Raw genomic sequence first — 18830 nt, forward strand, 5'->3', positions numbered from 1 at the left:
AGCAGCATCGCATGTTTATTGACAAGTCCAACGTGAAGCTACATGTAATGTTTTCCCCAGGCAGCAGGGAAGTGTCCGCCCCCTCAGGTACATGTTCCCACACCGATACAGTAACCCGAAGTATTGTGTGAACACAACAACAGGTAGGGCTATCTTATAAACCAGATCCTTGAAGTGATTCAAGTTAAGAAAAACAATTCAAAAAAAATATATAAATGCCAGGGAGAGAGAGCAGGGGGCAAGGAGTGTGGTGGTGGTGGTTTTCTTTTAAGTAAGTTCAGTGATCTGTTTTATAAAGCAGTCCACTGAACAGCTGTATTAGTACAACTACAGGAACAGAGAACTGTAGCAGAGAATCAGAAAGGAACACGACCAACTTTATCCCATGTTTACCCCAATCACATCCCACTCGCCCTTTTAACAAATCCCCAATCTGCAAACAACTGCAGGAATTTCTTCTCCGATCCATTTGTGCTCAGTGGAGGCCCTAGGTATACAGCTGACTAAATACGTGCTGAAATGCATACGCATAGTGTGGGAGAATTACTCACGCATGAGCTTCTTATAGTAACTAACTCTCCCACATTGTGCACTACGTGTAGTTAATACCTACATGGAAATTGAAAAAATTCGGTGTGCAAGAAAGTTGATTTGCCTTCTGAAAACGTTAACTTTGATGTTCCCTTCTTAAAACATGACAAATGTGATATTGCATTGTCTGACATTTCATTTCATTCCTGAAATAAAAAAAGAAAAAGGTAGAGCAGAGAGCTGAGAACACAGGAAAACGTGACGCAATATGTAATATGACAGAAACACTGGTATGGCACTGTGCGAAGTGAGTGCCATTAGAGATGAGTGATACAATAACTCATTCTAAATGGACAAATACCAGAAGAAAACCAAGAACATACACATTCATATACCAGCTGTCTTACTGTTGGGGGCTGGGGGGAACCTCTTGAACCAAGAACTGAAGAAAAGAACAAATACTCTTTTATTTAACTACTACAGTGATAACATTCAGTGCTGAGGGCCTCTCTATGCTGGTAGTTTATGCACTAAATAAATGTGGGTTTCTCCTCAATCATCGATTACACCTGACTCTTCTACTCCCCCCCTACACCCAAAAACATACAAGTGAGAACATGACAGTGGTGAGCAGAATTGAACAGCTCTTATGCAGAAGTTGCAAAGGCACAGTAAGGAAGCAATCTCCTGTCCACATCTAGATCCAGTAAAATATTGAAGAAAGAAGCTCACAGTTAACCTGTCCCTTGAGAAAGACCAGTGAGCTTGGCTATATCATTAGGTATTCATTTATAATCAGTTTTCATCAATATACAATGTAGCTATTTTAATATCAAAAAGTACTTAGTAATTCTGTATTAAACACGAAGCACTCACACCCTTTTCAAACATTGTCTCATAACTTACAAATTAATTCAATACCTATTCTTACTATGTATAACCTGAAAAGACAGAATAATGCACTTGAAGTCCCATGAAGGGTATCAGAATATGAATCATAACCAACTGCCTAGAAGCTGAAGCTCTAGTTTAGCACATTAGCCCAAATACAAAAAAAGTTAAGACAGATGGTATTACACGGTGTCTTAGGTTTTCACGGTTCTGTATTCCTACAAGACAAATTCTTAACCATTATTGAAATTTCACAATACCTTCTAGCAATACTTATTCTTGTCATATGGACAAGAAATTAAGAGCTAGAGTTAGATCTCAAGAGCACGCAACACATTTATGGAGAGAATACACTTTTAACTAAGGCCTGACGCTCTGCACTAGGTTTCTAAGTTGCCAGAAATTCACAGTAACACCTCCCTGGCTTTCAAACTTAAAGAAGAGGACTTTCACCAGTATATTCATTTTTATCTGTAGTCTTTGGTTCTACCATAATGCAAATAAACACTACATATCATTTAGTAATAACGCAAAAAGGATGAAAGTGACAAAGTAGGAAGAGCTTTACATTCATTACCAGTCACATTACGAGTAGATTCAGTATCAACATTGAAGTCCAACTATATCGCAATAAATCAAAATCCACTTAAAAACTTGACTGTCTTCTCAGTACTCAAGTAACCACTAAACTAATACCACTCACTAGGCCACATTATTTATATTACCATCCCAAACATCATCAGATACATCTTCAGACAGATAATCTGATGAAAGCCCCATCAGACTCAGAAGCTTTAAAGCTGGAGATTTCTGGCCTTCACCAAGTTCAGCGTGAGGAAGAAACATACCACTGACGACTCCTGCCCGCAGACAGGTGAGTCGGCAGTGCCAACAACAGGCTACAACGCACCCGCCCGGGCACCCCTGTGGCCACAGCACAGCAGGCTGCCCACTGCGTCCAGTCTGATACTACGGATCCAAACTACAAGACTGGGGTCATTGAGATGTGTCAGCAAGACAGAATATTCTGCTTTAAGGATGAAGAGCCAGCATGATGAAGCAAGAAGGGGTTTGTTAGGGAATCTCTGACACCTCTGGATTTTGCCCAGTGTCTTCCACAATGATCCAAAAAATTTGTGCAACCACCAGATTGGCAAGATACAACATAATTTCAGACAGTTTTTTCACTATGTACACCCATCATCAGACCAGAAGTAAACAACTAAAGTAGATGACAAGAAATTAATATTGTAGAATTAAAAGACTTATGGTACGACCTAAGATATGGAAGGTTTAGAGGTAAGGTATTTTATTTCAAGTTGCTAACATTCTCATTTCTAGGCCTTCAATCAAGTGTAGCTGAAACTAGCAGTGACCTCATCTGATTCAGCAGCCGATGAAAAGCTAGCAATTTCAGCCTAATGCCCAATAAAAGCAAATACTTTCAAATCATACAATTGCAACAGAAATTTTCAATGCCAAATACAGCAACATGGCTTTGCCCCCTGCAAAAGCAGCACAATAACTGCTAGTAACATGGCACTGGGCAGGAGCAGAAACAAGGGCTTAGAAGCAAAAAGACAAACAGGAGACTTAAATCCATCACCTGTTACGTAATTAGTTTTAAACTTAGCAAACATCTACAGCAAATCTCAAAAGACAGTGGAAGGAAAATCTACTCTGTCCATCTTCAGGATCTGCGGTTAGAAAACATTAAGGGCAGGAAGCTATGTTTCTAAGCTTGTCTTTGTTTTATTCTAATTGAAGTTTCAGTTTAAGGTACAGCTGATTAGAAAATCTGATCAGCTCTATGTGGGATGGGCAAAACCTTCATGCCAGATATCGGTTGATTTAAAAAAAAAAAAAACCAACCAAAAAACAGCAGTAGCTAAAAATTTCTGCACAACTGGCCACTGGCAAGGTACAGAGACTGAGCAGGAGAAAGTACTGTATTCTACAGGCCAGCAGAAAAAAAAACAAAACACAGAGACAGCTTAATTGGAAAACATGTTTTTCACGTTTAGGATCAAATCTACTTTGTTTATGTAAATTGTACTAAAGTATCAGAGAGGGGGTGGTACAGAGGTGACTGACAGCATTCATTTCATTATTACATAAGGTTTGGTTGCAAAGCCCATTTAAGTCAACTGACTCTTCATTTACTTCAATAGCCTTTGAATTTGACCTAAAATTTAAACAGCATGACTACTTGCTTTGTAAGCACAAGGTCTGAAAAAAATTCCAGTTTGCAGACAAGATTTCCCGTATCGAAGCTGAACCACACTGACAAAACAAATGACTCTGCATATTACATCTCTTTTGCAGCAGAAAATATTCTCACTCTTACCTGCACATTTTCTTCTGTAACTTGAATTTCAGCAGTGTAAATATAATCAATAAGCATCCTTAGAGTCCACCCATCAACTTCCTTTATTCGAACTCTCTTTGCCCGGCTTTCACTCATCTCACCTACAAATACAGTTTATTAGTCAAGTAAATGAGACAGAAATACAGCACAAATGTTTAATACACACAGAACTTTTTGTGTATGATCAGTTGTGACAGTAAACAACTTCAATAATAATTCAAGTTCCTTCCTCCCTCCCTCCCAAGAGAAAGGAATACTTTGTTGTTAGCACCATGTGGATGCTATCTGAGTTAATACTTTTACAGCAGGTGACCCATTTTCTCCGGTGTACAATATCAGGAAAATACTGTTATCAGGCATAAATAACTCTTCAAATGCATATAAAATCATTTTTCTGGCAAAGCAAGCAATTAAAACACTCTACCTTTATTAATTTCTTAACTGAAGGAGCACACCAAAGGCAGTCTGGAGTCTTTTTAATTAAATAAGAAAAATTATATCCCCGCAGAAAAATTAACATACATAATTCTTTGCTTGACTACTTATTATTCCCTTGGCAATTTCACCTCTGTTACAGATGTGACTAAACAGTTAAAACTCAAGCTAAGATAAAATGGTAAGCAAGGGAAAACTTCTTGGATCTCATTTTGTGGAGGCTGACATATTGGCCATACGCCACAACTGATCTTTGTAGGAAAGGCCTGCAGAATAGCTTCCATCTTCTAAAATATATCTCACAATACAACATTGTGTTAATATCCAAAATAACTGCCCAAAGATGCATTTTGAATTAATGATTATAACTTTCTCCATGACTACCAACCACACATCTGCTCATCTCAGACCTTTAACCCCTTTTGCCTTGACTTGCACTGACAAGCAAAACATGAACTATGCCGGTTATGTTGGTAGATCCAAAGTCAAAGTTTATGTAAGAGTATATTCCAGCCTCTGGATACATCAATTTCTTATTTTTCTGTATTGGCTGTATTTTTGTTTCTTTCCTCAAGGCATCTAGAGATAAGGGCACTGACGAGGTAACAGATTTAATGTGTACAACAGAAGCAGACAGGATGGGGAAGCAAACAAGATGATGCTGACCATTGCTGCTATTTCCTTGTAAAGTACATACACATTTTCATTGTTTGTTACCCTGTGGTCTCTAGGGTTGGTGCCAAACAATGCATTTTACCCAGTGTTTTTGGCAAAGGGATCATCACTGAGAAATTTGTTGCCAATATTCATGCCTTTTTTTGAGCTGGAGGGTAGGGAATGGCATTTTAAATCAAGTCTTTAAGTGGTGAAAGCGCAGAAGAACTTCTACAGAACATGATACTACTCAACGGCAGCACAGGTTGCTAGCATTCTAGAAAACATTGATGAAGGACCACATCAAAACCAGCAAAATCCAGCCCCCCTCAGAGATTTCTCTTTTCACCTGCTCTTCTGAAACATTCCCCTACACCTCTGAAGGACGATAGCAGTGTATTCTCTGCAGGGCCCTGTATTCCAAATTTCTACTTGTAGTTTGACACAGGTTAAACCTATTGATCTTCAGAGCATGTATGCTGCAAGTTATTTATTATGCGAGCTGCTGTGGAGGTGGTCCTTTGGGAAAATTGTGTGTGTGGGAGAGCAAAGTTTGGTATTCTGCAAGCACATTAGGTTTGTTTTCAGATTTTGTCAAGGCTTCTGGAGCCATGGATAGGCACCTTCTCTGTTTAACAACAGAGCCCAAAATACTAAAAAAAAAATAAATCTATAAACCACCAAATGCAAACAAAACCAAAACAAAGACTTGCTTCTATCTTCATGCTAAACGGGCATGCAGTCTTACTACAATCCTAGCTCAGCCCTCTTGTGATCTGGACTTGACAGATCACGTGCAGGAAAACACAGATTCACTTGCTAGGCAGTCCCAGCCCAGAATTCAGGCTCTGAGGAACCCTGTTCATGACTGGGAAGCTGCACCGCCGTATCTCCACAGAGCTGTTAGCAATGGGAAGTCGTATCGTGACCAGAAAGGAAAGCACTGAGCCGATCCAACCTCCCAAGCAAGAACAGCAGAGTACTACACTAAGCTGAAGTTACTAAAAGACTATCTAGAAAGCTTATATTGTTCCTCACAAAGTACTGTAAGGAGGCTTTAAAAAAAACAAAAACCACCCACCACACAGAATTTTACAAACTAAGAATGGAAGCGAAGAGAGCAGGTAATACCCTAAGGATAACTGCCATTGCAGAAGAGAAAATTAGAAGTCAGGTCATCTTTGTCCCAAGTCAGGCTGTATGGCCACTGAAGCGTCCCCTTCTTTCCTCTAAACATTTAAGTGTATTTAATTCAGATCACAATACATTTCTAAAGAATTCCACTGCATACAGAAGGACAAATTAATCCTAGTAACACAGTCCCAGGTGTTTAATCTTCCCCCTGTCTGCCACAGGATAATTGTTACTAACTTACTAAATTTTGTAACTTTAAAAGGCAGTAACTTTTTCATTCTGGATATTTAATAGGGCTACTTCTACCATTACACCTGCAAACAGATAAAAAAAAAACCAGGCAGAGCATTTGATCCCAGTTCATTCCATATCCCGGCCTGCACAGCAGTCAGCACCCAAGGACTCGGAGAAAGATGGAAGTAACCTGCAAACTTGTCAAAATATAAGCTTCTAATTCCTAGTCAAGAAGTAAGCATAAAGCATAAAAGGGCATTTTTTTTTTTTACTGTCTTTTCGGTTCCTGTTTTATTCTGGATGGAAGAAGACACTTTCCCATTTGGTTGTAGCCAGTTAAGGGATCAAAGTTGCTTATTTGAACTTGGCGATTGCTGGCTGAGAACACAGATCTGCCTGCGGAGCGTGAACTGCGGGCTTCGGAGGTAACAGTTACCATGATCATCAGGAATTTTTTTCTGTGGGGAATGTCTGACATGCACCAACGCCACAGCTGGGCCTTGCTGGAACCAGCCTATGACAGCAGCCTAAAATCTGTTGCTAAATCTTGAAGGCACAGCTGAATTCCATTTAAACTCCCACCAGCGTGGTTCACCAGCCACACAAACATTGCCACAGATGTATGGGTTAAACACTTCCCACCCTTTACTCAGGTGAGCATTCCCACCCTCTGCACCACTGGGGGCCAAAGACAATCTACATTCAAAAGCATAAAACAAGCAAAAAATGTTAAAAGGGACTGAAGCAAGGAAAGAACCAAGATTTCAGTGATTCCATCTGGAGAGCAGCCACAGCCACTACTGCACTGGCACTCCTAACAGGTAATAAACTTCTCCACAGAAAGGGCAGGAGGGGCAAGCAGAAATACCTTAACCAGAAAAAGCTTAATGTAAAACTGTACTCCAAATAAAGAGCATTTCCAATGTGACAGCCAACTACAGTTAATCTTCCATACAGAACTAATGTGAGAGGCTTGCGTTTCCCTGTTACTACACTGACGGAAAGGAACTGCAGAAGAAGCTGTTTTCATTCTAACTTTAAGGGCAGCAGTAAAAATTAGGAAAGAACGTATCAGTCACCTGGAATGTTTGTCTCAACCACAAATGCAAGCTTGAAGAACTACTAGAAGAACAGATACTTAATTTTACACACAACTTTAAAGCATTGTTGCTGCTCGTAGTGACTTCACTTCTAGCTTTGGTTGTGTCAAAATATTAGCATATAAAAATCAAGAATAATCAGCTGCTTCCCCAGGACCCAACAGTATTTCAAATGTCATCAATCTTCCAGTTGCATACAATTAAAGTTATTAAAACTCTATAATTTGCTTGTATAGTGACAGGCCAAGAGTCACATTTCCACTTCCACCTGAGCTGGTGGTCAGAAGCAATATGTGGCAGAGAATTCTTTTAGTTTCAGACAGTCAACATTAACCACCAGACTGGTACAAGATTTGAGAAGGAGCCAAAAAACTTCAGAAGTTAATTTCAACATGCATTTAGTAGCATTTTCACTTTGACATCAAATTCCACATGATTTCCATGGGATTTGTAAGCATTATGAAATTAAACCCACAGCACAGGAATTCAGCAGCTGGAGGCTCCTATGACCCTGAACCTATCTGAGCTCTGCGAGCCCTCGGCATTCCTATTCTAGCAGCAGAGCAGTAACGTGGCCAGCATGGAGCGAGCAGAGGCAGAATCAAGCCTGCACAGAGAAGTTGTGGCAATGATGCAGAGCACATCTGTCACAGAGAATTAACCTAAAAATACCGAAACATGTACTCCAGCTACAGGCTGTCAAAGCCACAGGAAGCTTTCATATCTACTAACAGCCTAAAGTACTTAGGGTCTGAAGAAAGTAGCAGCAGTAGTTGTTACAGGACATAATTTACTCCAAAATGCACATGAAAGTTATTTTAACCTTCTTTTGGACAACTGACATTATTAGAGCCTTAAAGGGTATAACAACTCTACTATTCCTGGCTGACCTAGCATTTAAATTTGTTTAAATGAAGGAGATTTTTTTAAAGCATTCATCATGCTAACAAAGAATAAGTTGCCACTATGTCCTTAGACTGAAAAAAAAAAAAAAATTAAGAAACCCAAATGTTCCTAATGGCTTACCTAAAAACGAAATGAGATCCTAAAAAGCAAAAGTCATTTAATTTTGTGCTTTACAAGTTGGATTGGATTACAACATAGTAAGTATTGAAACGTTTGGTACCTGTAAACATGGCATGGAAGTAGGGGCTGCAGGCGGCTAACACAACTCTATGCGCTGCAATTTCCATGTCTTCAGCTACTATCGTCACATCACACAGCAAGTTTTGACTATTTAGAAATATCAGAGAAGGCAATTTCACATCAGTGAACTACAACAGAAAAGTATATAATATCACACACAATTTCTTTTCCCGTGCCCTCAAAAGACGCAGGCAGACAATGTTGATGAAGAATTGTTTTTAAACGTGTTACACAACCACATGGTTATTATTCATTGGGATTACAGATGGTGCTTCAGTACACAGAACTTTCTAAAAATCAAACAACTGGATTGTGATTTCTTGCACAGAAGTTTTCTGCATTGAAGAACCAAAATTGGTGTCAAGCTCAATGTGTAAATCTTCTCACTGGAAGTCTGGGCCTCTTTGAATAATTAGCCTAGAAAAAAAATGATACACACAAACACTAAAAAAGAAAACCGAGGTAAGAAATAAGACCTTACAGATAACAAAGAATCAAAACTTCAGTTGCGGTGCCTGTGTCACATTACATTGGAAGCTCATGCCTAGTTCACTGTTCAAAATCACTACTCCATCATCTCTATTTACTCTTTTCCAAGAATTTTTCATAAACAGTCCATGCACGCAAGAGCAATTATTTTTTTCCGCTCTGACCAGTTTAGAATTTATTATGGTTAACTTCATATCTTGCCTGACATTTTATCTTCATTACATCCATTTGCAGTCTTGTCCTTGTCTTGTAATACATATTTCCTCCTCCTTCTGTTGCAATAAAGTAACATCCATTAACAATCCCGCCGTCCCTGCCCGTGGCAGGGGGTTGGCCCGGACAACCAGTGACGGTCCCTTCCAACCCAAACCACCGTGATTCCCAATACCGGTGCTTCCAGTGTGGCTTATGGCTATTGGACAGCCCTGTCCCAGATAAACCCACCACACCACATACTCTTCATAATCCAAATTTCCAGATCAAAAGGGATGGGGGGTGGGGGGAACGCACACACCAAAAAAAAAAAAAAACCCACACCCTCAAAAGGCTCCAATCCCCCAGCACCTACGGAGCCGTAGTCACCGCTGCCTCTCACCCCCTTCCCATGCCAGCGCGGTCCCTGCAAAGTCACGTACAATCCACAAAACTCGGCCAGGGCAACAAAGGGAAGCGGGGAAAGCACGATCTAACAGAACATATTCCTTAGGGATGGGGCTAGAGCTGTACGTCAATCCAGCGATCTCTATTCTTAGTACTTCCAAAAAGATAAAATCTTACTTTTTCTGAATATATATTGCAATTAGAGTGCAGGCTTTCTGATAGTTTGCAACTACCGCAGACAGTTGTTGCAGAGACCAGGGGAAGCAGCTGCAGCTAGAGCTCCCAGCCAAACCGCCCAGCTATTCTCCTCAGTCCAAAGAAAATCCCATGATCTCTCAGCCTCTGGAATCATCCAGTTTATCTGAGCCCACCCTCAAGTAAGGTGGCCGTGTGGAGGTCGCACCCCAAAAAATTTGGTGGCCACAACTAACCTTCGGGGCCATACTGTAATCCTGGCATTAAAATACTTTCCCCCTTTCAGCTTTTAATTCTACAGCAACTAAGTCCCGTAAGTTTAGCCTGCAACACCATTATTATCAGAGATGTATAACACAAGGTAATGACATACCCAGATGAAACACACAATTCAGAGAAGCTTGAAAACAACTATTAAATTTATTATACAAAAATTGAAACAGAAACCTGGACATAAAAGGTCATCAGATACCCAGCTTCTTCAGACACCTGCACTTATCCTGACTACAGGAACAAAACATTTTATACTTAGCCACACAGAAATACCAAAGATAACAATGAAGCCAGAAGCAAGAATTACATCAATGCAAAACTCCAGCTAATTAACCACATTGTGCATATATAGACATAGTAACTTAGAGGTAGTTCAGATATATCTCTACTCTGGAACTGCGTTAAGTGAATGAATATGCTCTGTGTTACTACCACACAACTGACAAGCTAAATCAACTACTAAAACTACTAAATAAACAAGCTTATAAATTTAATCAGGTACTCTGCTGCAAGCATCCTGTGGCTTCCACAGCAACTCTACACCTTCATTTCATGAGGGCACACCAATTTGTTTCAGAAAAGCTTGCATTCTGACACAACACTGTACTCATTTGCTTGTACAGAGCGACTGAATGAACCGAGCCATGGGGGTACATCATCTCAGTAAAGGAAATGAGAAAATGAGAAAGGGGGAGCAAACAAGTATCGATTTAAGAACCATAACTGTTTACCAGCTCACAGGCTACTCCTTATTGGTTATTATAAAGAAAGGTCATTACCCACGCCTTCAGAAGATCTTGGTAAAGTCTTGTTTGTATGAATGAGGATTTTAACAAATATAAGTAAGGTCAAATTCCATTGTGATAAAAGGAAATCATAATGAAGAGTAAAGATGGGTATCAGAGGGTAATTTCTTCATATGTCAAGAACTAATTAGCTATCCTAATGATCTCTCTGACTCAGTGTTGAGATGATGGTGAGTAATGCAATGACAAAAACTACAAAGGACAAAATTACTCAAATTTGTCAAAATTTGAAGGCACAGAAAAAACCTCTTATGAGCTAGTAGGACCAGGCAACTTGACAGCAGCCAAAAATGTAATATAAACTCACGACCTTAAGCATTCCAAAACAAATGTATTTCAAATGCCTAAGCAGATGATTTCTTCACTAGCTATCCACTTTCTGGAGAGTAAACCCCTGGGCAAATACCTGCTTGTGCTATACTAATGAAAAAAACTGAAATAGAAACCACTTCAAAAATGTAGTAAATAAAATCTAAAATATCATTTCCTTGATTAATATTAGGTCTTCATTTAGAATAATGAAATCTGAAACACTTCTAAAATATTTTAGTTTATAATTTCAAATAAATACAAATATTAATGTTTATACTCTTATTTAATTAGCACTTACCATTCTAAAAGCTGTACTCAGCTTGAACAGCGACATTGCTGCCTCAACTACCTTATTAAATAAGAACTACCTCAGTTAAGGTTTGCATGGCTCTGCTCCTGTTCCAACTTTATTTATACATGTAAGACAAAATTGCTCAAATTTCTTCTACACCAATTCAAATCTAAGTAACCATGGAAACTAAAGTATATTCTGAAAATGATCCACGGCCTTCAACAATGCACTCTGCGGGAAGACCATGTATCTTTTACTCGCAACACAACAAAAGCAGGTAAGGTTTCTGCTTCTGGAATTGTTGCAAGATTCATTCTGGGAAGCTGTTTCTTCATCTAAACTCTTGCTCATCCTTAGGAAGTGATGGCTACTGGCTCTAGCCAGGCTCTGTTACACTCCTTAAGACACTGAACCTGGTTACTGGGATCCTTGAAAAAGCCAAGGGTGTTAAGTAAGGTGAAACGACAAGTATCAGTCCTTCTCGCGAAAGGTAACTGGGTTGTTAACAGACTAGAAAAATAGTCTTTGCTCTTATCCCGTTATCCTCAGACTATGGAAGTCTTTCAGCTGGATTTAAAGTCATTTATAGTCAGCATATGATTTTTCTCCAGTCTTCCAGTATGGTATGAACTGTCACAGCCAGACAAATACATTGACTGACCACAGTATCTACCAGAGTACTAAAAGTTTTACCCATATGGAACAGCAAAGACCAAAGACAGAGGCACACTTTAATAAGGTATCAGTTGCTGTCTTTTTTCAGGTGAAGCCTCTCCAGGTTCTAATCTTATATGGGAAATAACAAAGTAGTACAGGATTTTCACATCCTCTGGTATTGTCTGTGCTAGAGAAGTGGTTTATTTATTTAATTCCTCAATTCTGGCTGTTAGTTATAAAGCTGAATTACTGTCAGTGATAGTTGTGAGTCCTAATTATCAGAGCTCAGTTGTGAGCTCTAATTACCAGCTATCACAGTTTTCAACACCATCCCACCTCACTCATATGCAGAAAATAAATCAATATGGGTGCTAAGAACAGCATCAGCACCAGTCTCCCAGTTTTGCTCAAACTGATGGCAGTACCACTTGAAGTTTTACAAAACTTTCCTGAGAAAAGTTACTTCCAATATTTGATTTGGGAGTTCATCAGTTTCTCCCAGGGGGCAACAAAAGATAACTAAGAAAAGGTACTGCCAGTTGCTCTACATTTGTTAGACTGTGACCTATGTCTCCAGACTAGAAATTTTTAACATTTTTCCAGTTCCCAGCCTACCACAAAAATCAACGGAGGCACATGAAGAGCCTTAGACTCAGCTAAACAGCCACTTTACATCTGTCCAGGATCAACTACATAGAAGACAGGATCAGTAGCTCTAACTCTTCAAATACAACCTCCACGTATTTTTCAAGTCTCAAACCCAGTTTGGATTTACTTACAAGGGGCAAAAACGTGCTTTACATTACAGCTATCGTCATATGACTATCATTCAGCTATCACTTCACTGTATATTTAACCCTTCTCATCAGCTACACTTCTGGAATTGCACGTTCTTAAACAAACAACTACTAACAACTGCACAAATGCAAATGAAAGTAAAAATGTATTATGGACTCCAGATGTACACAGTGTAGTAATACCTTCTTAATTCATTCATAACTTTAAAGGCTTTCTTCATGTGCCATGGGTTTACTGTAACAGGACAGTGAATTTCAGTGTTATCATCTTTCAGATCCAAGGGCTTCTGGTGGCAAAGTTTGGTACATCTGGAAAGAGGAAGAAAAACAAAGAAGAGAGTTAACACTTCTGTCTAACCTCCAGTTCTGTCACTCTTATTTTCCCCACCTTCATCTTGGTGAGGAGGAAAAGATTTGTACTCCAGCTTACTCTTTACTCCAAGCAATTCTGGTTTCCCCATTACCCACAGTGCAGAGTAGGTAGAATTCCTGAGGAAGTAATATGTTGGTGACCCAGTGAGGTTCACAGGAGCACTCAGGGCTAACAATAGTCTCCACTAAGGAAAACATGAAGATGGTGCCTTAGAATATTTACAATAAGCCCTAAAGTGAGGGGAAAAGCAGAGGTTTGGGAACTTTTAGCCTGATGTCCATACAGACCAATGGCAGGATGCAGCATCCATCACCCCCATCTCTCAATGCTGTCACCACCTGTGAGACAAGAGCCACACTCTGCCCCTCTGCCAGGGCCTCCTTACCGGTTCACGCAGCTCCCAGTTCATGTCTGACAGGAAGACCACAGGGCAACTACTTCAATTGCCCAGGCCTTCCCTAGCAGCAGCACAAGACGTAAGTGAATATGAGAAAAAGTGGGTAGTTTTAGAGATGCACTAAGTGTTTTGAAAAGCAAAGCAACCAACCTCTTTAGTCTTCTCTCAAAAACGCACCCAAAATACCAAGAGAGAAAAAAACTTAAGCACTGTGAAAAATCATTAGCTCTATCTGCAATTACCTCCTTTCATAAGGAATACCCAAGCACTACAGACAATAACTTCTGTAGAAAAATGATTATGTACACTCCTCAACCTCTAGGACTGTCCCAACAGCAAGTGGGTTTTCATGCCAAGCAAAGCCAATGGCTTGTTTCATTGTTTACAATCACAACATTATTCTTACAAGGCAAACTGCATTGTCGTAGTACTTAGAAAATGCTTAGCGTCAGTGATGCTTTCACCTATGGTATTGTAAACCTACTCCAGAACCGCCAAGCTGGAAGTAAGCAGGCAGGGAAGTCACCTGGTCGTGCAACTGATGCTGGTACATCAGAGATGTGATTCTAAATGAAACCTAAAGCAAGTAAGATTGAGTTTATAGTCAAATTTAAGGTATGCATTGAATCCCGTAGTTCCAGCCTCACTTCCACCATACCTAAAGCTTTTTACTTGGGCAAGTCTAAAGAAGCTTAAAAGAAAAATTCAACTATAATTTAAGATTTTCAACTCGAGCCCCAAATCTGTGCACTACAACATGCAAAGCAAAGTAGTTGGCTCTACTTCCCATGATTCCAAAACTAGATACAAAATTTTGGAGAAAACAGCATGAAACTGCATCAAGCAACAAAGGAATAGAAAAAAGTCCCTGAAAAACACCAGCTAACAAAGTAAAATCCACCTACAAAACTCAAATTACTACCAACTTACTACACTGTACCACGAAAATTCTATGAATTAAAGTTTCATGCTCAATTTTGAATGATACAACTCATTGCTGAAAGGAATCACGTAACAGACAATTTTGCATCACTCAAAAAAATAAATCGTTACATGTTACAGAGCACATACACATGCTGCTGTGTAGAGGTTAAAAAAAAAAAAAAGACACCCTATCTAGAAAACTCCTTTGGACTGAGCATTACTCTTCTAAATCATGTGACATGTAGTGACCAGCATTCAAAAAGTCACATACAGAAATCAGCGACTTCAGGAAACACTCAGAACACCAAAGGATAACTGAGGAAGAGACCCAGCTTTTAATTATACCACTGCCTTATCAAGTCCAAAATACGAACACTTCTTGCATGGCACCTTTATAAATCCCAAAGCAGTGCGTCAGGTACTGAAGCATACGTATCTGCACACGTATACGGACTATGCACACATCACATACAGACAAGCAAGGAAAAAAGGTGGTCAGAGTTGCCTGTAGAGAGCTGCCAAGCAACCTGGACAGATGGAGGAGTTCCTACGAAGCGTGAATTCCTTTGCTGAAGTTTCATTAGTTTGTCACAAAGGATGACTTTGTTTTAAGCTAATGAAGCCTACAAAACCACCAGCCATACCCCTCCTGTTCTGAGAGCGGCTTGTCTGCCTGGAGTCTCCCTTACCATTCCACCAGTTGGATCAAAGCCGTCTGAACTGGCTCCCTTTGGGTTGCTCTCAAGGGCCTCACCCGGAGCGCACGGGCCGCAGCGGGGACCGGACCGGCCGGCGGTGCCGGGGGTGCGGGGCTGCGCGTCCTGCCGAGCGCTGCCGGGAGCGACGGCTCACCCGGTCCCCTGCACCGCCGGCGTGCGCCGAGCGGGACTGCTGAGTCAAGCGGGGAGCAACTGGGGACCGCATATGGAGGAAGCAGAAGGAGTGAGGGGGAGGATGGAAGAAAAAAAAGACCAGGGAAAAAAGCGCCTGTCCCCGCCAGCGGGCGGGCTGCGGGAGGCGGCGAGGGGGTGCCGGCAGCCCTGCGCCCACCCGCGGGGACCCGGCGCCCGCGTCCCCCGGCCCGGCCGGCACCCAGCGCCCGCCGAAGGCACGGGCGGCGCGGCACGGCGCGGCACGGCGCTGCAGACGGCCGCGCTAGCCCCGGGCCGCCCGGCACCGATCACCGGCTCCGCCGCCGGCGCGACTCTCCCGCCAGTGCTGCCCCAGCCGCCGCGGCCGGGTCTGCGCCCCCGCCAGCGCCGCTCCGCCCCCGGTGCCGAGGGGAGCCGGCTCAGCTCGCTGTTACGCGGCGGGGCCCGGCCCCGCGCCCCCAGCCCGCGGCGCTGCACCGCGCTCCGCTCCGCGCCGCCGTCCCGGCCGGGCTCCGGGAGCTCGGCCGCCTCCCCGCCCGCCCCGCAGCCGCACTCACACGGGCGGCAGCAGCATCTCCATCGCGGCTCCGCTCGGGCTCCCTCCGTGCAACGCGGGCGCGGCGCGCTACCGCCAGCACCATGCCAGCCGCCGCTGCCCCGCCGCGGGGTGCCGCCTGCGCCCGCCCGGCGGAGCCCCCGCTGCCCGCCGGGAGCCGCCGCCGCTGCCCACTTCCGGGTTCCCGCCCGCCGGAGGGCGCCGGCGGGGCGGGGCGCTGGCGCAGGCGCGGTGGCGGGGGGCGCCCGGGCCGACCCCGTGGGCGGGGGGCTGCGGTGCCGAGGTGGGTGGGTGGCTGCACGCCGGTGCCCCCGGCCGGGCGCTGCGCTGGGTGCCGCTGGGGCTGTGGGGCCGGTGCTGCCTCTCGGCGGGGCGGCGCCGACCCAGTGGCTCTGGGAAGCAGAGGAGGCGCCGCTGCCCGCCGCTGAAGGGAGCGGGGCCTGAGCGGGGGCGAGCGCGGCCCGCGGCCCCGCCGGTCCCAGGGCGCGTCTCCGCCTGCCGGGAGGGCGCGGGCTGCGGGCAGGGCCGGAGAGCGGGCCCGGGCCGGGGCGTTCGGCGGCGGGGGGACGGCGGGGGGCGCGGGGGCGCGCTGGGCCCTGCAGCCGGAACTGCCCGTGGGAAATAAACCAGCCAAACGTGGCCGCAGGTCTCGGCTGCGAAAGGAGCCGCGCGGGCCGCGGAGGGCACCCGCGGCTGGGTCCCGGGCCGGCGGGGAGCTGCCCTGGCAGGGCCCGAGCGGGGCAGCGGGGCCGGGGAGCGGCTCAGGGCGGGGATAGGGGCGCTGCGGGGGGCAGGCCGTGACCGATCTGCTTTCATTTGAGCCGGTCCAGCAGAAGAGCGACTGTGCGGGTGCCAGCAGCTGCCCTCCTGCCTGCAGTCATGCAGTCGCCAACGTCGAGGATGCCGACCATGAAGTACTTGTGTTCTAGTGTTTGCTTCAGTAGCCTCTGTGATGCAGAACAGGCCAAAAAAACAAATGCAATAGGGATCTCTTTCAAACATGTCTGTGCAAGCGATGCTAATTCGATTAGTAATGAATACTACATTTAGCAACTTCTGCCCTGATGTACTCGAGAAGAATGTACTGTACTAGCCCCTCTGTAACTTACTTCAAAATCTTACCTTAGATTGTGTGGTGGAAGATGTGTTTAGCAAGCTGAACACACTTTAAGTATTTATGTCTGATAGTGTTTGTAAAAATAAAATGCTTCTTCACTGGAGAAAGATTTTATATTGGCAAAGTAACTGCTAAACTAATAAATCTGTCACTAACCGACCAACTCTATTTTGTCTAAGAGTGGTAAGTTTGAGGACAGCACATTTTAAGTAGAAGGCAAAACAGAAAACAGCAGGTGCATTTTGGGTGAAGAATATAGATGGATACATAAAACCTTCACCGATGTTTCTAATAAGGTTATTAAAACTAAATGTATTTTAATTTGTTACTTTCATGTTTCCTAGTCTAATAATATTCCTCACTTGGAAAACACCATTTTAGTTTTCTCAGTTTACCAATCCTCTTTCACTACGCTGTGATGTTTTATCTGGGAACACTTCAAAATTTTTTCAATGGGTTTCCACCAGAGGTTTTTCTAAATTAAATAGTTGCAATTGTTAGTGCCTGGTTTTATGAAGTCTGTGCTTCATAACTGCTGAGTTTGTCTCCTCGAGAGACAACTAGATTTGCTTCTGGGTTGTATTGGAAAAGACGAGGTACTTGTTAAAGATCTGACAGATGCAACAAAACCTGTTTGCAGGGCAGTCGGCTCCAAAGGAGCCAACCAGCAATAATGCACTCTGAAAAGGGGGTTTAAAATTCAGCCGGCTCCATGTGGTGTAGCGTCAGCAAGTTCTGAGTTCATAAGCAGGGATGGCCTGGGTAGATCAGAGAGTTGCTGTTGACCGTCACATCACGCTTCAGGTTTTTGTACCCTAGAATAAAGTCCTGTGCGTGCTACTTGGTAAGACAAAGTTCCTAGCTTTTACTGATCCATAAGACCTAAGTGAACCCAGCTAGTAATAGATTGCACGGTGTTTAAAGGTCCACACGGGACATGCATCATTGTACACTTGTCCAGAAGCTGATGAGGGGTTTTGTACACTACCTGCATATACATCCTGCAAGCACCTATGTGCAGAAGCTGCAGATTCTGCCCGTTGTTAACATGGCAGAACTGTTTATTAATGTTTATTCTTAAATGAAATTTAGCATTTCCAACCTGTGATTTCTTTTCTTGTAGTGTTGTTTTGGCCTTTAAGCCAAATGTTTAATGTTTTTTGAAGTAACTTTGGTGATGCAGAACATAAAGAAACACAAACAGAGCAGGATTCTATTTTATTTTTCTAAAATTATGTCTTTGTACTTCAGTAATCATGAAAGAAATCATAAACAGCTGAAACAAAAAAGACTGCATCCAAACTACATTATGTGATTACGGCAAAACAACTTACATATCTAACCATGAAAAAACACATCCTTTAAATACAATGTTTGGATTTTTATAGGATTCAGCTTAATCCAATGTCTCTTCTTAGAAAAGAACTTTTAGAGAAAAAAAACCTATTTATGCGGGGGGGGTGGGGTGGGGTGTATGTAGTTCTGAAAGGAAATAGGCTACATTTCTTAACTATGATGAAACAGCTGCCATTTTTGTTTATGCTGCCGCAGTTCAAATCACTGCATTTACTGAGGAAATTCTCTGTCGTGTTTAGGACTGCCCCTGTAACAACTCTTGGTCCTTTCCCACTTGTTTTAGAGTTCCAAAGGAATGCTGCCAACTCTTACTATACGATT

At 42.9% G+C, this 18830-nt stretch overlaps 1 protein-coding gene across 5 annotated transcripts in view; it reads right to left on the reverse strand.

Annotated features, from left to right (window-relative positions):
• The window catches only part of KLHL2 (kelch like family member 2), a 61921-nt gene extending 45734 nt beyond the window's left edge, over positions 1-16187 (reverse strand). For 3 of the 5 annotated variants that reach the window (XM_037377393.1, XM_037377373.1, XM_037377398.1), the window contains exons 1-4: positions 16038-16187; positions 13098-13223; positions 8474-8580; positions 3770-3891 (exon numbers count right to left, since the gene is read on the reverse strand). In XM_037377393.1, the coding sequence (XP_037233290.1) occupies positions 3770-3891; positions 8474-8580; positions 13098-13223; positions 16038-16060 (378 nt within the window). In that variant the 5' untranslated portion in view covers positions 16061-16187. Of the gene's footprint in view, positions 1-3769; positions 3892-8473; positions 8581-13097; positions 13224-15297; positions 15450-16037 lie in introns of those variants that run through there. The other 2 variants (XM_037377383.1, XM_037377408.1) reach the window with 2 other exon arrangements.
• Positions 16188-18830: the final 2643 nt, after the last annotated feature.

Source organism: Falco rusticolus, chromosome 1 (genome assembly GCF_015220075.1).
Source record: "Falco rusticolus isolate bFalRus1 chromosome 1, bFalRus1.pri, whole genome shotgun sequence".
Taxonomy (NCBI): Eukaryota; Metazoa; Chordata; class Aves; order Falconiformes; family Falconidae; genus Falco; species Falco rusticolus.